Genomic DNA, 19000 nt, shown 5'->3' with positions numbered 1-19000 from the left:
TTTTACTTCCAAGGTAAAAATGAAGTATCCCTGGCATTACCACGAGGCAAACGCTGAAAGAACTCTGCCCTCGCCTAGGATCGTATCGATCATCGTACGAGAACAATTGGACAGCACAGATTGCTCTATTGACCCCTGGAACGCGTCAGCTCTATTTTTAAGGTGCTGCGTCTGTTTGAACCAAGAATAGTAAAGGCATCCGCGAGCAAACTCGCGGCTTTTCAATGCGACCACCGAGAAAAAGGGCAGGCAGAAAGGAACGAACTACCTTGAACGAAGTTTTAAACTTCTTTGAGTGCAGTCAGTGGGAGAGGGTCTAGGCGGATGGAAGAAGTAACGAGAAGTTTCCTCCAGGTTTGCCAACTGTCGGCCGTTCTACCCTCGGGAACTTTAAGCGGCTGTCTTTCACTCGTTATCCTTTAATCCCGTTGATCCCCGTATTTCCAAATCTCCCGTCCACGTATCGAAGTCACTATCGACCGGATTTTAAGTGGGAGAAATGAATTTTTTGGTACATTGCGTTTTATTCCAGTGGTTTGAATTTCGATGAAAATCCTTGATCAGGTTCAAATAGATTTCGGTAAATCCTTAGTACATTCTGAGGAGACTTGGTGGGCATCTTCGGCAGATATTGAACCGATCTCGGCGATCGCTCTTTCAAGGTTCAAATTCCTATCCCATTAGCGCAATCACCAACTTTCCAATTGCTAAAGTAATTACCGAAACGGTTTTCGTTACTCCGCTATTTGTATAAGTACGATAATAGTCCGCCTAGACAGGGGCTTTATTTATTATTTCCGAGTACGAATGCTACGAGTAGCGGCGTGATATCCTCGTAAATTTGTCGGCGTTCCTTTCAACTAAATCGACAATCAATAACAACCAACGATTAAGATAGCGAACGAAGATTCGATCAACATCCCGAAATCCTGATCGCCGAGCGTCCACCTTTCACTCCCCCGGTGATCAAAATTAATTAATTTTTCTTGCTTGCTGTTGTCGAGCAGTGGAATAAAATTACTGTTTCAATTAACAAAACTGCCGTTTAATATCCGATTAGAGGACAGGAAGTCGCCGGTAGTCCTAGAAAATTTTAATTCTTTATAGCGGCACGTCCTCCACTGCTGCGCTTCTTTCTCTGAAAATTATGCTTCTTTGCCCAATCAGTTGAAATCCGTTTTTGTTCTCGTCAACCAATTAATCTTTCGCCGCTTTGAATCTTCCGTTCCCATGTTCCTTGTCGGTAGTGCATTTCTTCCCGAGGTGAGCGACATTTTTATTCACAACTGTGGACGTGCGCTTGGTGGCAGCGCGAAATTATCATTCATAGCGATGCAAATCGTAATTATATGTTTATGACTAATGACGCGGTTAATAGTTAGCGGCACGGACACAGCTCCCTGTATTTTCTTTCCGTTTCAATCAATTGCCCGGACGAAGCGGGAAAAATCGCGGAACCTGTTGCCACGTTAATGACTTCATGATTGTTATCATACAAAGCCCGCGCGAGCCGATCATTAAACCGATACCGTTCATCTGTCTCGTATTTCTCCGTATCTCGCGTTCCGCGAACCGCGACTTTAATTCCTCCGCGTTTTCGTCCGCCGGTTTTTCATCCGTTTCTTTTTGCGTTTAATTTTGCGATTGACACACGATCGGCAGGCACTGCGCGCAGGCACTTCGGTAGCCGACGATGTATAATTTCCATTCCGCGAGCGTTATTGCCACGAAGGAGAAGATATCAGTAACTGGAAATATGAATGCAAATCTATGCATCTGTTTGAAAATACAGGCTGAAATTTATGGGGCTCGCTGCGCGCGTTAAATATATTTACAACTTATTTCGAAGGCAATTGAATATGAAACGTGGCTCTGATACGTTACGGACGTCCTCGAATTTCTAATTTTTTAACGATTTGATAAATGGGAAAGAGCCGTGGAAGCGAAAGATGGCGAAACTGTTGTGGAAACGGTTTCAACCAGCGAATTGTGCCGGCGTGGAAATATACAATGTGAGCTGCGCACGCAGTCGTAGGCTAACCTAATCTGCGTTTCAGCATTTTCCTTTAACTATCGGCGAGGGAGAATGTTAAACGCTCGATAACATAATGCTGTCTGTTGCTTTTGTCCGAAGTGATAAAAAGGTGGAATAATTGGGTACACTTATGCTGCACTAATGGCTATACACCGAATTTCATACACGATGCAGTGACCACTTCCTTTACAACGTTGCATTTAACTTGGAAAATAAGGCCCGGATCACTTATGTTCGCATTATATTTAAACCTCTTTTTATGGCCTATACTTTTGTATTACACGAACACAATTGAACACTGCAAAATGTAAAATCCTCCCCCATCCCCTAAGTGAAGCATCTCAAATTCCTTGCATCACCAGCCAAAATGCAGCGTAGGTAATAATTGCATCAAAGTGTGCGTATAATCCTCGACAAACCGTGCAAATATTGTTATTAGTAGCGTCGATAATAATATTATAAAGCAAATGATCAGACATGGCGCGGTTTAATTGAATTTCATCGTTTTGCTACATTGTTACTGCATCGTGATTGAATTAATTGTGCTCCCAAAAGTCGATCGAAATGTTCGCTGAATTTTCGGCAAATAGATCACTTCTGTTTGGATATTCGATGCAATTTCATGCAGTTATTCAAATACATTATCCTAGCTTTCGTATTTTATTTTTTCGCGCACGTCTGGCGCAGGCATTAACGAGGACGATACACTGTATAGGTACCTACGCTCAGCCCCAATTTTCAAAGCACTTGTTAGTTGGAAAATTGTAGTTGCATCGATGCAAAGGTGTTTAAAATTAACGGAGACAAGTAGAGCAGGTTAAAAATACTTTGCGAAAGAGGTTGTATTTCGCAATCTAAAAGAATTGAAGGAGAATGAGCACTCAAAAGCCGGGAACACTGGCATTAGATATAAGTTTCTGAAACTATTTCCTACCGCACTTCCAACTGGACAATCAAAGGCTAAAACACCGGTTGAGTTGCCAGCGATTTCCCGAGTAAATCGTGGAAAAAGCAAGAAAAACTGCCGCGCCCAAACCCGATAACCGATCGCTCCATTTTTCAGCCAGATGAATTTCACCTGGAAACGCGGACAACAATGCTAGCCGCCATTAATTGCGCCGCTTTCTATCGGTCCCTTGTTTTTATTTTTCTTCGGCTCTCACTGCACGGTGCCTTGAAACGTGGAATCCAACCGGGCGGAAAGTGATTCTACTTTAAAAAGCACATCGAAAATGTAGAATAGTGTTTTCACATGCAAGCTCCCCTTTTGGGGGAAATCGGGCCGGAATGTGCGCGCAACGCGCGCCCTAGCCTAGCCCGTGCGATAAACGCGCCTCATGTTCAGTCTCGATTTTCTCGAAAGCCAAGGCTAGTGTGAAAAATCGTTACAAAACATTTTCGACGTATTTTATCAAGAGGAATCGTTCCACGGTATTTTTAACGCGCCCTGCCCCTTTTCTCCGCTTTTTTTCGCGCTTTTTACCCGAAGCCGCGCGTCAAGTGCCCAGCGACACGCAGCGAATTTCGAATACGGTGATCGTCGGTCATGCCCCTGGCAAGATTAATCGCCGCGAAGCTGCGGTCAGTTGGCTGGCAGCCCGACTAGAAAAGGGGGAGAATACGAAAAATGACCCGGGAAAGACGTGCAATAACAATGACGGATTGCACGTTGTTGCTGATGCATTGGGGAAAACCGCTACCGTTCGAGTTTCACGCAAGGTTTTCTGAATAAATACTTGATCCCGTTAGAGCTTACTGTCTGCCACTAATACAGAATATCACTTCCGAAACAACACTAATCGCAAATATAGGTTATGTCTGACCTACTCTAATTAATGCAGGTATTGTTCTAGAACAAGAGTCAACCTACAAATGCCGAGTTCTTCGAACAGAAACTGCCCACCCACCTGCCCACCGATTCAAGCTCGCAGTGAAATTTCTACCGAAAGGAACGAAGCGAGCGGCCGCAAGAGTCCAGCTGTTCCTTCGGATTTCCATTGGTGGCGCGGCCTGCTGAAAGACAACGCGTGTCAACGGGCGAGGCGGATTAATTCATCATTGAAGTTAACGAAGGGAATAACTAGTTGTAGCGGATGAGGTGGACGCGTGCAATAATGAGATGTCAGATAAGGGGCCGCGCAGCGAGCCGGCTGAAAATCGTTTCTCCGCAGTCCAATTCGCTTTTTCACGCGGCTAGCGTGACACGTACCGGCCGCGTGCGCGCGCGATACTCGTCGGCGATCTTAGGGCATACCCTTTCCCCCTCGAAAACGCGGGGAAACGTAATCGTCGATCGTGAGAAACGATTTCGACGAGCCGACGACAGGATCTCTGGACATTTCTGACACGGAAAGGGGGCATTTTTGATGGATGCTCCAGACCCGACTAATTATAAGTGCCGAGGTAAATCTTGGAGATACGAGGCTGCTCCACGGGATATATTAAGCTTTAACTGGGGAGATGTAATTACGCGGATGTTCGTGTGGCTTGTAATTCTTACCAGGGCTCGAAAATGCCCCCAGAAGCTGGAAAGCCAGGAGAAACTCAAGAAATTCGACCCGACCGATGGATCCCAAAGATTCGAAAGTCTCGAAGGACTGATCGCGCCGCAGTTTCTACGCCGTTTCGGATACAAAGGAATTATGCATGGACTCAAAACGCAAATGCGATCAGAACGATTGGCTACACGTCGAGATATAAGCTATGGTAATAAGAATAATTACACTGTTTTTGGAACACATTCATTACTATAATTATTAGTAATTATGAATAATATATTCAGCGAGAATGAATAATTATGATTTCTACCGCTATTTGGAAGATTGTAACGTCTCGGGGCCTTCGAGATTTATTAGAACGATCAGATTGGGAATGATCTTCAGAATACTCGAGACTTCCTGCTTTCGAGTAATCAAAACCCCCATTGTTCTCGTAAAAGTTTCAAGAATAACCTACAAACACGAATTGCGGACATTGAATTTTCCTCTATTTTTAGAAGAAACGACGAGTATCCTTCGATAAAACAGCGACTCAAGTCTCGTAACACCTTTCCTCACAAAATGGAAGCATTTTCAGGTTATTCCAAAATGGACCTTTTCAAAACACGAATCCCTATCAAACGCCAACGCAACTGTCAGTTTCCAACGTCAGCGATCGTCTTGATCTCGCAAATAAGATGTCCAGGTGAGTCCCAGCAGCGTCGCGCACATTTTCCAGAGCTTGTTGCTTCGGGGTAGGCCAGCGCTCGCCGCTTTTCTTCTCGACAGCCGCGTCCGTCTTTCCAAGCGAACGCTCGCCGATAGAACGTAGACAATGCGTTCTGGAAAACGATATCGGTGCTCCTTGGCGTTGCTCGTTTAACGGGAGAGAGATATGCCAGATCGATTGCATTATCGCCGCCCGAGCGGTAACGTATTGCCGACGTGCGGCCAGGATTTTTCATCGCGGCAGCGTTCTCGCCGCATTCCCGATCTTATCATCTTTCCTGCGTTATTGCAGCCATTGCCCAATAGGATCCGGACATAATGTTCTCCCTTGGGTCTCAGGTGCTCGATATACGTGGTTGGATCGCCCGAGAACATTGATGCGCGGTAGTTTCCAACATATTTAGGTCCAACACTCTGCGGGCGTTTTATTTTAACAATAACAGCCCGGGGTGGTTCCCAAGTCCCAAGAAAGGGGAGGGGATCGTCATATCCCACTAGAGCCTGCAGCCGATCTATTAATTTCTGCACAAAGACCAGCAGACAATTCTGGGAAGACCAAAGAACTTGCTAATTAATCCTCGCGCTTGCAACCCACTCTACCTGATCCAAGTGCAACGATTTTGTAACCGAAACTCCATAAACGAACAACACAGCGTTAGTACCTAGCGATCGAAGCGACTGTTACCATTTTTTCCCCGTTGGACCTGCACAAATTGAGGATCTGTAAAGTATGACCAGCTAATTTCCACTTTCCCTCAACCGTTCTTTGTCACAATTTGAATTTTAAGTGACGGAATCTTTGTAATTGCGATCGAATGTGGCTAAGTTTCGGTGAACCGTGAACGGGAAGCTTCGCCAGGCGGCCGTCCTTCGGCGAGCGCCACCGCTCGTCCTCCGATAGATGGCCGGACGAAATATTATCGAAAAACAATTAGTTTTACGGCCGCCGCTAGTGTCGCGACGCTCCAAGTCCCGCGAACCCGGCGAACAGGGTCATTAAACGGCCCTAATTAGCGGCGTTTTATTAACAATGTCCGTTTCAGGCAATCGGGGGATGCGCGAGACGCATCGGTGAACGTGCTTGCGTGCTCCCGAACAAAAGCCGCGCTTTTTCCAGAGTTTCCCCGTCGGATATGTTCCGCCAGGCGGGCGCGAGCAGACGAAACGCGGGTTACCTGCGTAAAACGGCCGCGTTTCCGATTTGACAGCAGCAGAGGGCCAGCATAACGAGCAGGATACGTGGCCGTGAGGTTTTCGGTATTGGGGAGAAGCCTAATGACGCCTCGCGAGCTTAGAATTCGTGTAATCTTACGTAATTTGTGGCGAGCTGTTAATGGTGAAACGGGAAAATTAAGATTTAATGGATTTAAGACTATAAACGATGCAGAGAGGTTCGAGAGTTCCATTCCTGCACTTCAGCGTAGCCGTCGATTGGCCGGAGAGATTTTAAGGGCGACGGTCAGTGGAATAAGTGAATTGTTTTAATAATTTCGATTAAATTTATTTCAACGAACTGTCAACAAAGGCAGCTGATGACAGAATCTGTGGTTTTTAGCGTAATTCTCGGTTGCTCCGCTGATGATTGCAAGTGAAAGCCTCCGTTTCAGTTTCATTTTAATTGAAAGGTGATCGGCGGGAACGCGAGCCCGGGATTGTTGAATTAATGAATTTTCCTTCAATTTGCATTTAGTAATCCATGGATCTGGCCGGGAGCGGGGGCTTTTGTTTTAATTTCGTTTCAATCGACAGTTCATGAGATGAAACACGTGCCGACGATAGTAGGATTAATGAATTATACCTTAACTTTAATTCAGCCCGTTAATCCGCGCGAGGAAGTGCGGGCTTCCGCTCTGATTTCATTTTAATTGCCACTTGGCGCGAAGAAGCGCGAACTTTTGATTGCGGGAATTAACGAATTAACATAGAATATCGTCGACGTAAAGCAACGCGCGCCGCCGTTTTAATTTCCTTTAAATTGCGAGCTGATGAGATTTCGAATCGGAAACATTAACACGCTCTCCATCAATCTGAGGCTTCCCGGCGGTTACTGCTAGCAACAGCATTCTCTCATCTTCAATCGCCATTCAGCATAAAAACACACTCTCCAAACAGCAGATAACCAAGACTCCCAACAACATCCGCTTCAGTTTCAGGCAAAATGGCCCTACGGACGAAGATCGTTAGAAAAGGGCCTTTTCTGGCCACGTTAGAAGCAAGGGCCTCGGCAAAATTCTACCCCAGAGCCATCGTCATCAGTACAATCGTTAAATGGCCAAAAGATAAATCATTCCCATCCTCCGTGAACCCGATCGACACGCGAGGCGAGCAAGGCCCGGCTAACGGAGGGTCTAACAACGTCGTTGGAAGAGATTGACAGGCGAGAGGGCCGGCCAAGTGAAAACACAGCTCGCCACGTTAACAAACCGATCTCGAAACGGTAACGGTCGATCCGCGGAAATAAATGTATCTTGCCATCGGGGCCGATGAATAAACGATGAAACGGTCCTCTCACGTGCCGGGCGTAGATCTTCCCATCTGGATACGTTCGCGAGCCATCGCCGCTGCTTTCTACTATCGTTTCCTCCATTTCGCGTGAAAAGCCGCGGGGAAAGTGAACGAGGCACGCGAAACGATCCCCGGCAGCCAGGATCCCGGTCTGCCGCCGAAATAAGCATTAGAACACGGATATCGGTTTGCGCAAACACGCAACAAGTTCGCCGCTGTCGCTCGTAAAACAGGCCGCGGGATACGGTAATTAAATGCCAGACGATTTTTCTCGCTCGGGAAAACTGCACCAGCGGCAAGCAGCAAGGAATTCTGGGTAATCGGCGAGCCTGGCGGAACGATGCTCGCGATCGCTACGGATAAAGACACTGTGTCAATGATTTTTCCGGACCGGTGATGACTTTTACGCGTTCCTAGATTGCTACTAGGCAGACATTCGCGGTTTGAAAAGGGGTTGCTGAGGATTTTTAGAGATTCCGATGGACTGACGAAGACCTGCTCTTGGAATAGTAGATGAAACACACCTGGGGATGTGTTTTGAAAGTTTCCGTGGGCGAAGGAGCCTTTCATTCTGAATTTGCCGATTTTGCTGTAGCATTGGAGTGTCTTTTTGTATTCCTAAGAATTTTGGGTTTAATTCCTCAAGTTGGGGGATCTTGTTTACTTAAATTCGGCAAGCAACGTCGAGTGCTGTTGAAGACACTTGTTTTAACGAGTTGTCTGTTTGGAACTGAGGTACTAGTTTCTCTGCAACTTATATCCTGAACTAGGCACTTGTGAACGTGAGTTTACATTCTAAACCACAGCTTGCAATGCTGCTTTTGGGGTTCCGTTTGTTTTAACACTTAATATGGCTGGTTATGAATCCTGTTTAGAGATGAACAGGATATTTATCAAGCCTGTGATCTCTGTGCGAATAATAATTCATATTCTGTGACGGATTTGAATTCACTTAGGAACCTCAAACCTGTTTTAACGTTTCTGAATCGTAGTACGTTCCAAAACATTATTTACTTTGCGAGTTTACACCTCATTCCTAATAACAACTCAGGTTGTAGTTTGTTCTCTCCATCGTAGCATGTGTTACTTTGATAAAACTATATGAGGGAATTGTTTCTCTAATTTGGACGCTACATACTTCAAAACAGGTGCTAGAACTCTGAAATTCACCTAAGTTGGGGCTGTTTTAAATAGTTTAGAATCCGTGTTTTGATACACTTTCGTAGAACTAGGTTTACTGAGAAGCAAGCAAGACATTTATCACAATCCCACTCATATTTCCTCAGTACAAGCCTTTACGAAGACATATTACTTAAAATAGAGATTTGTAAAGAAACTAATCGCTAGTACCACTGCATTTTCAACTCTAGCTGTTCCAGAACTACAATTTTAGATTCTGCAGATCTCCTAATGCAGGTCTACCTGCGCATTTCGCAGAGATCTACCACCCTGACACCCTTTTGCTACAAAGTTCATTCACAACCCTACTGATAACCCTACTGAACCTGCCACCTTAAGGACGAATTTTCCAAGAAATCTCTACCTTCATATGAAACCAACAGTTCCCAACTTCTACTAGCCTTTATCATCTCAAAACAGGGCCACCTCCCTAAAATTCATCCACTGCACGCCAGTTGGAGCCGTGACGAATCCAGAACATTTGTAGCGTGCCTGGACTCGAAACTCTGTCCACTGACAGATTAAAAATCTTAATCACTGTCCCCCAGACGCCTCCAGGCAGAACAGGACGGAATGGGGGTGATCGGTTTGGCAAAGATGGAAAAGAAGACAGGATTCGCTCACCTGGTGGCGCGATGCCGTGCGGGTTAAGATGAGGATGATGATGCGCGCTGCTGAGGATGCCTTTCCCTGACAGATGATGGGCCGTCGGGCCTGGTGAGCTGGTCACCGGCAAATGGGCCGCCGGATTGTAGAAACCGGCCGCTGCCAGGGTGGCAGCGCTGAAGTAGCTAGCCACGACCACCGCCGAGGACGGATGCGACAAATCCCTTTGACTGGGCAACGGTGGTGGTGTTTCGGGCGCCGCGGCAGGGCTACCGGGCCCTCCGGGCGGCGGGGACGCGCTACCTTGCGACGATGAGCCGCCCAAAATCGGCGGATGAGTGCTGGCGGCTGTCAGCAACGAGGATACGCTGAAGTCCGTCGGTCTTGGGGCAGCCGGAGCCGGCAGATGGCCCCCGGATATATGTCCGTTTGGGTTGCTGGACGGTGTGCCAGCTATCGAGGTTGTGAAGGGCGAGTGCTGATTCAGAGCCGTCGCTGACGCGGGGTACGCCATCCCAGGCCCCCCCGCCCCGGCCCTCGGCCCCGTGTTCGCACCCTCGACCACGTTAGCCTCCAATTCTCGTCTACGTCGTTGACCTTCGATGTCCTTCGCGGAGGAGTCCACCTCCTCCTCCACCACCTCCTCGACCCGTGATCGCTGCTGCAGCGCGGAGGGTTGCGGAGTGCTGGCGCAGTGGGTACCCCTGCACGCTGTGTCTTGTTCGAATCTCATCGAGACGGGCGGGTGTGCCGAGTCGCGCGAGATTTCTCTTCGAGTGACTCAAACCGAGATACTCTATACCTAACTGACCACACTGTCCGTTCACTGATCGCGGCACTGATCGGCCTCTTTGGTCACACGTCTGTCGAGTTCGTTCCTATATCACTGGCGCGCACGCTGATCGTCCGGCTATTAACTGTTCGGTTGGTTCTCAGACATGTTTGGGAAACGACAAACCAGGCCACTCAGGAGCGAAGACCGCGATCCTCACCGCGTTCTCGTCGCTCCCACTGCGATCTTTCGATCACCTCCAGCCCCGTCGCGAGCCGGCCAGACGACATCGTACGTCGCGACGGTCCGGCTCCGTTCACAGTGAACCTCCGCCTCGGAACAGCACTCTGTAGCTACGGACAACTAGCAAACGGAACACCCCGGCTGAAGCACCGTAAAACACCCACTATCATTCAACTGAGACACACTTGGCAGACGTCGGTTGTTTCGTGCTAGTGTCCACTGGCCACCTCGGGATAAAAATCACTGCGCGTCGTTTCGGAGATAGTATCCTGCGTTCCACTGTTCACTGACGTGTGCACTGTGTCCACCGGGAAGTGTTCCTTCCTGCACAATCAGATTATCACCACACTTCTGAAATCCGTTCCGTGGCGCGGCGCGAGCAAGTGCGACGACACGACAGGGAGGAGAAACGGGAGCGCACGGCCGTGATGCGGCGTCCGACGGCCGGACGGCGCCGAGGAGAGTTCAGACGCGCGTAGATCCGCACGCGAGTAACAGACGACAAAAAGGTAACAGAGAGAGGGCTCTACAGCTTGGCTCCGCTGCGATACTCTGTCGTGGCTGGAGAGCGGACGAAAGGTGTTACTTGGGTGGCGCCGCGATGGTCACTGAGCAGCGCTAGGATTGACACCTCCTCTGGGGGCTCACCCCCACACCTCCTGCGGAGGTGTTGGTGTGCTAAAGTCCGCGTCCGGATTCAGGGCGTGTGTACGCGCGTCTACGTGTACGGGGACGGCCGCGTGTGCGTGTGTACAGACGAGCGGAGTGTGCCTGCGCCGCCGAACGGACGCGGGAGGCGTGAATGCTGGAGGGCAGCGACGCGAAGACTGAGACGGTGCAGGGGCTCCTCCTCCCTTCCCCTACGACCGTTGCTGGCCAGCTTGGTGGGGGAATCCCGCTCGGCAACTCGACATACGGAGCGCTAGTGCGCACGACAAGGACGCAACTATGATACGCCGTGAGTCAGAGGAGCAGAGGGAATCCAGTCTACTGGCGCCCTTCCCTAGCGTCCAGCGGGCGATAATGAGCGCTCGTAGTCCGGATTGGCGTTCCGGCGCCAATCCGAGCGGCGTTGCTCTCGACGCCTTTTCCGACGTTTCGCGTCCCACTCCCTCTCTCTCTCTCTCTCTCATCATGCTGTTCCCTCTGTCTCTCTTTCCCCCTCCCGCGACCGTACTCGACACGAAGCTCCGGATGTTCTTCCCTGGTTCTCTCTCCCTGCCTGTGCACATCCCACCAGACCGCGTGTAAGGGTGTTAACCGCGAGTACGCCCATTAACACCACCCTCCCCGCGGTTCTATGCAGCCAAGGCGGGGGTGTCCACAGGGAAGGGGAACGCCGATCGACGTTGCTCGAACCTTCGCTGAGAGAACGTTAACGATTGTCACGCTCAAGTTTTACCGGTGATGAAACGACAACTGATGCCGATTTTCTGGCCATCAACTACGTGCCATCCAGGTGTTTGGTAAATAAACCGTCCCTATTGTCATTCTAATACGAGTCCTTGCACACACTTTTTTTATTTATCGCTTGTCTATATAAATTCTGCCTTGTTAAATATTCCGAGTAGAGCTGTAGTCTTAGAAACTGAGATAGATTTGTATTTAACAGGGTAGATGACAAATGGAACAAATATGTAATTGATATGTACGAAGGAATTGTATTTTTCTTAATGAAAATTCAGATATATAGCTTGGAGATAACTTTTATTCTTTAATTCGAATGTCTTATCATCGGAATGAGAATTAGAGCGCGCCTACTTGCAAATAGTACCTCGCGAACAAGTGTGAAACCCCGTTGAACTTGAGACGCGTTGAAAAATTTATGGTAGAAGCAAAAATTCACTTAACTCTACTCATTCATTGTCTACAATTCACGCAACTGACCAGATACGGAACCCGGGACCCTCGTTCAACACAATTGTCCTGCAATGCCAATATTTCGGTCTGTTCCGACAGCCTGTTTTCTCCATTAATCCGGAACGGCACTTCATTAGTCATAATTCAAGCCGATTGGCCGTGTCGAGAGCCCGTCCGGGTTTTCCGCGAAAAGCCGAGTGAGAAATTTTCGCGGCCTGTGCCAAAATTCGCGCTAGCCAGCGTCACGAGCATCACCATTCCCCCTCACCACCGCCTCACCTCCCACCCCCTAGTCAGTCGCTGGAATTGACTTGCGCTGTGCATCTGAAACCACCAACGGAGGAGAAACCACTGGATCCGCCCATTCCAACCCCACTCGGGACGTAATTCCCCACCAGGCGCTGTCATGTGACCTCACCCTCCCGCTCCGCCGCGTAAGTCTCGCGCGTCCCTTCGTCACCTTCCCCTACCGACTCGCGGTTCCGCCCCCCACCTCAAGCGGAGAAACTTCACGGTTTTTCGCTTGGCCGTCGTGTGGCCCCCTCGTCCTTCGCACCGTCGAGTGTCAGCGAGACGCCCAACGCGTCACAGTGTTGCCAAATCCGCGAGAGCTTTTCCACCGCCACGGGGCCACCGTGATTTCCAGAAACACTTTCTGCGAGTGCCGGCGACATTCTTTTGCGATGGTCAGCGTTGCAGTTATTGTTTTTCTTTGGGGAATCGTTTTTTTTTTTAGAGCAAAGGGGCTATCTGGCTTTGAAAGTTTTTTACTTGTGGAAAGTTTGAGTAGTCTTTCGATTAAGGGTTTATTCGGACTATATATATGGGGCGTTATTTCTCCATTTAGCGGATAAAGCAGAAAAGGTGCATCTACGGGTTTTTAAGGGGCAATTAGATGCATAAAAAACAACCTATCAAACAACATCCTCATTCGTTAGCAACTAGAGTTTGGTCCACAGCTTTTCAATGAGAATATTTGAAAAAATTTATTCGAATTCCTTATCAACGTACTATAGCAGTGTTCCATTATATCCAGATGCACGAAATTAATCTGGTCGACTGTATATTCTGCCTCGCACGTCAGATCACAACGATCTCATCACTGAGCAAGATAATCCTGCGACGTGAACTTACGCGATCAGCCAGGATTAACAAGCCTTTGCGTCTGACTGCATATCATGCCCCTCAAAGACGTGCTCCGGAGTAATACAGTTTCGATACTCGATCCGGCAATAGGGAATTTCGTTGAGGGCACATCAAACCCTGTATACGCATTGTGATCGTGCGTTAGTGTAAATAGAGACTACAACCACAGTCACGATCAATCCAACTGGCTTTATCCGTTTCGAGGGTGGACGGTATTTATTGTCACAGAGGCTCCAGTATTTGCTCTGCAATTCTTTCATTCTTTGACAACATGATACATTTGAATCAGGATGCGATGCTGCACTCTTGCAGTTGGGTGAGGAAAATTGTCTTAGGAAACTGGTTAAAACAATGTTGTTCTAATAATATCTTTCTTAATTAAATCCAGGAGGATATTACCTGATAAAAGAGATCAATTATTGAAGAACTGTATAATATTTTCAAATAAAGTGGATTCAGGTAGTTACAAAGGAAGTTTTGCTGTAAAGAATCGACTTATCCTATTACTCTACAAACTTCATTTATGAGTACCTATGTATATCTGACGGAAAAAGTCATAACGAAAAGAATATAACGTAGGCCTAGCCTACATCTATCCTAAACGTAACCCAGACCTAGCCTAAACATATATTTCCCAGCAGAATTTAACTGAAATGTCAATGATTTGTCAACAAACTATGAAAACCCTCAACAAATATTACGCATGCTAGAACCTTCTGAGTTTGCCCAAACCACATCAGACAATCAGAAGATTCGTAAAGCGGCATGTCAGGCGATCAATGACGTTGATTAACCGCACGCAGTTGGTACACTCGATAAGAGGAATCGCGATATCGGTTGAATCGCAAGCTGTCCAGACGGCGAGCAATGCCAGAGAGTGTATATGACCGATTGGCCGCGTTCCTCTCTCGCGTCTCGCAGCTTGTTTCATTGTGCCGGCGTCCTCAGGTCCGGTGAATCGACGGCTCTCTATTCTCTGCTCGAACGATCCGAGGAGAGAGCGACGATCGATGCCGCTAGAGCCGGTGAGACAGGACGAAAGGATTCGAGCACGAATCGCCTGAAGCTGGAACGAGACGAGGCGAGCGTGGCCGGTCGAACGCGAGTCCGACGGGCTGGGGCAAGAGCAAACTTCGTCCTGGAAGAAGCACTGAGTCCCTGAGGAAACAGAAAGAGAAGGAAAAAATCCAGCGTCGAGGAGGAAAGCGCTTAAAGATAGGGAGAGAAAAAAAGGAGGAATAGGGATAAGAGGACAAAGAGCGTGCATCGAGGTAGTGTAGGCGAGGGAGACACGGGGAGAAGGAGAGAGGTGGTCATAATCGCGCAGACCGCGTCATAATCCGCGACGAAAAACATTTGACGAGCGCGCCTGGCTGGTAAACGGGCAACGCGATGGGGTGTGGCCCAAACATGGTGCCGCCCATCGTGACCGAGCGCCCCCCCACCATAACCCGTCGCCGCGGTAGGGGGTTCCCTGTGTCCGCGGAACGCGTGGAGTCGCCGGTACCAAGGGTGGGGGGGTCCGCGAGACGAGGACGGAGACTCGCGCGGCATTCGTCTCGCGACCACGATCCGACCAGGACGGAGAAACTGGCCGCCGCTTCCTGCCCTCTCTTTCACGCGATTTTTTTCTAGGGTACGTCGACGTGTTTGTGGCCGCGCCACCGGCTGTGAACACCTACGGTGGAAAGTATACCACTATTCGAGCGCCGCGATTGCGACGTATTCGAGCACAAACGGCACTGGATCTCCAAATTAGTGGTAGTAGGTGTTTCAGGAAATTTTCTGAAAATCATTTTAAAAAAGGGTGTAATAATTTACTCTTTACCTGAAGGAGTCTTTTATTTTTATTTATTTTAATACATACTAGTCATAGCTCATTATTTAGGTATGTTTAGTATTGTTCCTACCACACAATGGGCATAAAATAAAAAGAATTAGCCCTGTATCCCTTTAAGATTTACTTATAGGTACTATTTATCTTAGTATTTCCATAAGAATAGCTGTACACCTCATCACTAACAGATTTTTCACATTCCTTGCACTCTTAAGCTCAGCTTAAGATGAAAATTGACTCACGGAGGCAAGACTATCCGACTGCCAGCATGGATCCTACAACCAGACAGGTGATAGGAGATTAAAGCAGACGCTGTTGAAAGGCGGTGGAGCGGATAAGAGATCAGCAGCGTTCGACGATAGCTACTTGCTTTTATTAGGACGCTTGGCCAGCGGCTGCTCGACCAGCAGAGATAGTCCGCACCAGATATTCCGTATTTTCTTGTATAATACCGTCCGCTAAAGAAGGAGTTTCCAGGTGACCGGATCCCAGGGCTACGCTCCAGCAGCCAATCAGCGAGTTCCGATCCGATCAGGAATTTAAAGCCAGTAATGATCACGAGCATACCTCACTCGGCTAACTGGAGTAAGACCTAATGCGTAATTGTAAGTGTGAGAGCGAGCACAGTTGTTAACACTTTGCAGAGCGGACTATGCGGCGCAGAATGAGGATAAACGTTTGGAATCTTGTTCTACCTCCGATGGAACTATCTACCAATTATACATTTGCTATAATCCTTATTGGAAGTTGATCCTGCTGCATGATTCATCTGCAGTTGGTCATATTAGATGATCGTTCCGATAGCAATCAGAAACTACCTAAAAGCAGAAGGATTGGCAAGACTTTATCATCCCTGTACATCTTCAGACGGTGTGCATTTTTTTCAAAAGTGCTTCCGTCGTTTACAGTACTCTCCACTTGCACTTTTATTCATTTATCGCAATGCATCTGGAGAATTCTTCATCTGCTCTGACAAAAACATGGGAATGTTGCACCCATTTTAGCGCGGAACAACGGTTAATGAACAACCCGATGGCGCTCTGATACGTCCATTGAATATTTACGAGTCCTTTGTGCCTGCTGATGTCAGGATTCGAACGATCGATTGGTTCGGCGTTGCAGTGGAAGGGCAGGTTGGGGTTGCATGAACTGAGAAATCTTTGCGATAGCAGTTCAAATCATTTCGCCAGTTTCTCACACACGCATCTACTCCCAGCTCCCTACCAGTGAACCACTACGCCAAGATGACATCCGACTTTATCCAGAACGCAGTAGCAACCACTTCAAATCATATTACTCAAGGAGATGTACACGAAAAGTGTCACAATTAGCACAAAACTGATCCATCACCCATGCTCAAAGAAAAGGGGCCATCTTCTAGCCCCTATTCTGTCACCAGGAGAACACTTGGTCAGCCCAAAGTTACACGATCAGCAAAACTATCGATTCGAGGAACCCCGGGCCTGGCGGCAGCCGATAAGTCCCCGTAGTCCACCGTCCCGGTTTTTCCGCGCGTGCACAGTCAGTTCTGTCTACCTGTCGCTGGCCAAAGAAACGAACTCCTCCCCTCGTCATCGTATTTCGACCGGAGATCTAACCGCCATGGTGCATACCGGAGCCGCTGTATGCATATCGTCGTGCAGCCTATAAATCTCCTCGGCCCATAAACAAAGCTTTTGATGCAAAAGGTCGCTGCAGCATGTGCGTGACGAGCTCTCTGCTAGCGACTCGCGATACAGAAAGGGGTGGGTGGGGGGTTAGGGGAGGGGGAGGGCGACTGAGCGCGAATGGAGTCGAGAACACGGACGCTGGAGGTGGAGGATGCGGCATGGAGGAGGAGTATAGGGGGGAAAGAGTTGCTGACGCTGTTGCTGAACCCTGCTGAAAGCTCTGACGGCTGAATTTAACGCCAGGACCATCAAGGCAGCGTGTAACAGGCAGCCTCTACCCGCTGGAGAAACGTGGCCAGTTTTCCGCCGCGCTCTTTCGCTCCTCGATTCCCTCTCGCTCGCAATTCCCGCAGAAATAGGGTCTTGTGGTCTTGAAGCAGAAACGACGACAGGAGTGCTTCCGTTCCGTGAACCTGCCCCGGGTTCTCGATGATGATGACTGAGAGTACGCTGGGGTAGCGTTTTTGATGTCATCGCCGTGCGCCTGATGCTTTTAGACTCGCAAGTTACGTGCCGGGTAGATGAATGTCAACGTATCGATGCCCATTAGAGCCACCGACTGGTAGCCTCTGTTCAGCTGCTCGCAGAAGCCATGGGTTTCGAGGTAACACCAGTGAGTGACTCGTTCCCGGCGTAGAATCGTCGGCGACACTAATGAGCATCGCGTGATACAACTCGTCGCAGGTGAGTGCACCGGGATTCCCCTGCACACCGCAGCCTCCTTCCGGATGCGGGCACTGTTTCCATCGGTTTCGTGCTATACGCGACGCGTTAGGCCCTCCATCCATTTGTGAGACGCTGACGGGACCTTGAGGCACTTACAGGTACACACATTTACACGAATGGAAGTTAGTAGAGAACTTAACTCTCCACCTAGCCAATTGAAATTCTTTGGTTACCTAGTGAATAGTATCCAGTAGTCAGAACTACTATACCAGACACTACTATAAGTCATTCGTATCCCCTGGCCCTCGTCCTATCCCACCTCGTCACCTTAGCCCAATCAACTTCAAATCCCCGGCCGCTTAGAAGTTCCAGCTTCGCCAGGAATGGATAACCGAAAAAACCTGGTTAATCACGGCCGCAGACGAGCGATGGCCGGATTTCGCGGGTACGTCCGCCGTGACAAAGAGCGTAATCGTACACCGACGGAGGCCGAGTATTACTTGCGGCCAAACTGAGGTAACATGAACTGTGGAGCAGCCGTGGTGATTCCCACATTCCCGGAATAGCGTCACGTCGACGGCGAGCGAGTTTCATCCACGTCCACAGGCGCTGCCTGCCCCTCAGAAGTCTGACAAACAGACGTCACGGGAACGACGAGGTGGAAGAGGATAGGCGGGAGGGAGGGAGGGGAGGCAAGACTCGATAAAACGCATCGACGGAGGCGAAAACCGCGAGAGCAACGACAAACCAATTAGCCGCTCCAACAGGGAGGGGTTGTAACAATCTGATGAAACAATCGGGACGACATTCTACGGCGCCATGGGGTGATCGTCGCACAACGGACGGGGTATGGAGGAGTGTCAGGGGGAAGACAGTCAAAATTCTCCACGTCACTCTCGTTGCGCTTCGGGCGTGTAAATTTGCGTGGATCGATTCCAGGAGCGGGGTGCTGGATAGGGAAACGTGGATGGAAACGTGAAAAAGTGGTTGGAGGGGATGAGCCGGGTACCTAACCGACGAAACGCCCGGAACAAACAAACAAACAGGCGAACAAAAAGCAGTATACGCCGTCTACGCGGCGCCTTGCCTCGCGATTTTCGAATTCTTCGCTCTGCTCGATGATCCGCGCCGCTGGCGGGGTCGCTTCATGTCAGCCGCGCTTAGCAGTCCTCCGAGGCAGCATCTTGGTTGATCGTTCTTGGTCGTCGTTCAGACTTTCGCGGAGATTCTTTCAACGCAACTCCACGTTCTCGCCCAGATTTGTTGGTGCAGGGC

The 19000-nt window shown here is 48.9% G+C and overlaps 2 protein-coding genes across 4 annotated transcripts in view; one reads left to right on the top strand and one right to left on the bottom strand.

Annotated features, from left to right (window-relative positions):
• The window catches only part of Bi (T-box transcription factor bifid), a 77009-nt gene extending 65334 nt beyond the window's left edge, over positions 1-11675 (bottom strand). Inside the window, exon 1 of one of the 3 annotated variants that reach the window (XM_076825222.1) lies at positions 9550-11675. In XM_076825222.1, coding sequence (XP_076681337.1) covers positions 9550-10264 — 715 coding nt within the window. In that variant the 5' untranslated portion in view covers positions 10265-11675. The remainder of the gene's footprint in view (positions 1-9549) is intronic. The other 2 variants (XM_076825220.1, XM_076825221.1) reach the window with 2 other exon arrangements.
• Positions 1-19000, top strand: part of Sppl (signal peptide peptidase-like protein) — a 327977-nt gene that overhangs the window by 296648 nt on the left and 12329 nt on the right. The window lies entirely within an intron of this gene.

Source organism: Andrena cerasifolii, chromosome 13 (genome assembly GCF_050908995.1).
Source record: "Andrena cerasifolii isolate SP2316 chromosome 13, iyAndCera1_principal, whole genome shotgun sequence".
In the NCBI taxonomy this organism is placed as follows: domain Eukaryota; kingdom Metazoa; phylum Arthropoda; class Insecta; order Hymenoptera; family Andrenidae; genus Andrena; species Andrena cerasifolii.
The sequence above is the reverse complement of the archived record's forward strand: the minus strand, read 5'-3'. Positions and strand labels throughout refer to the sequence as shown.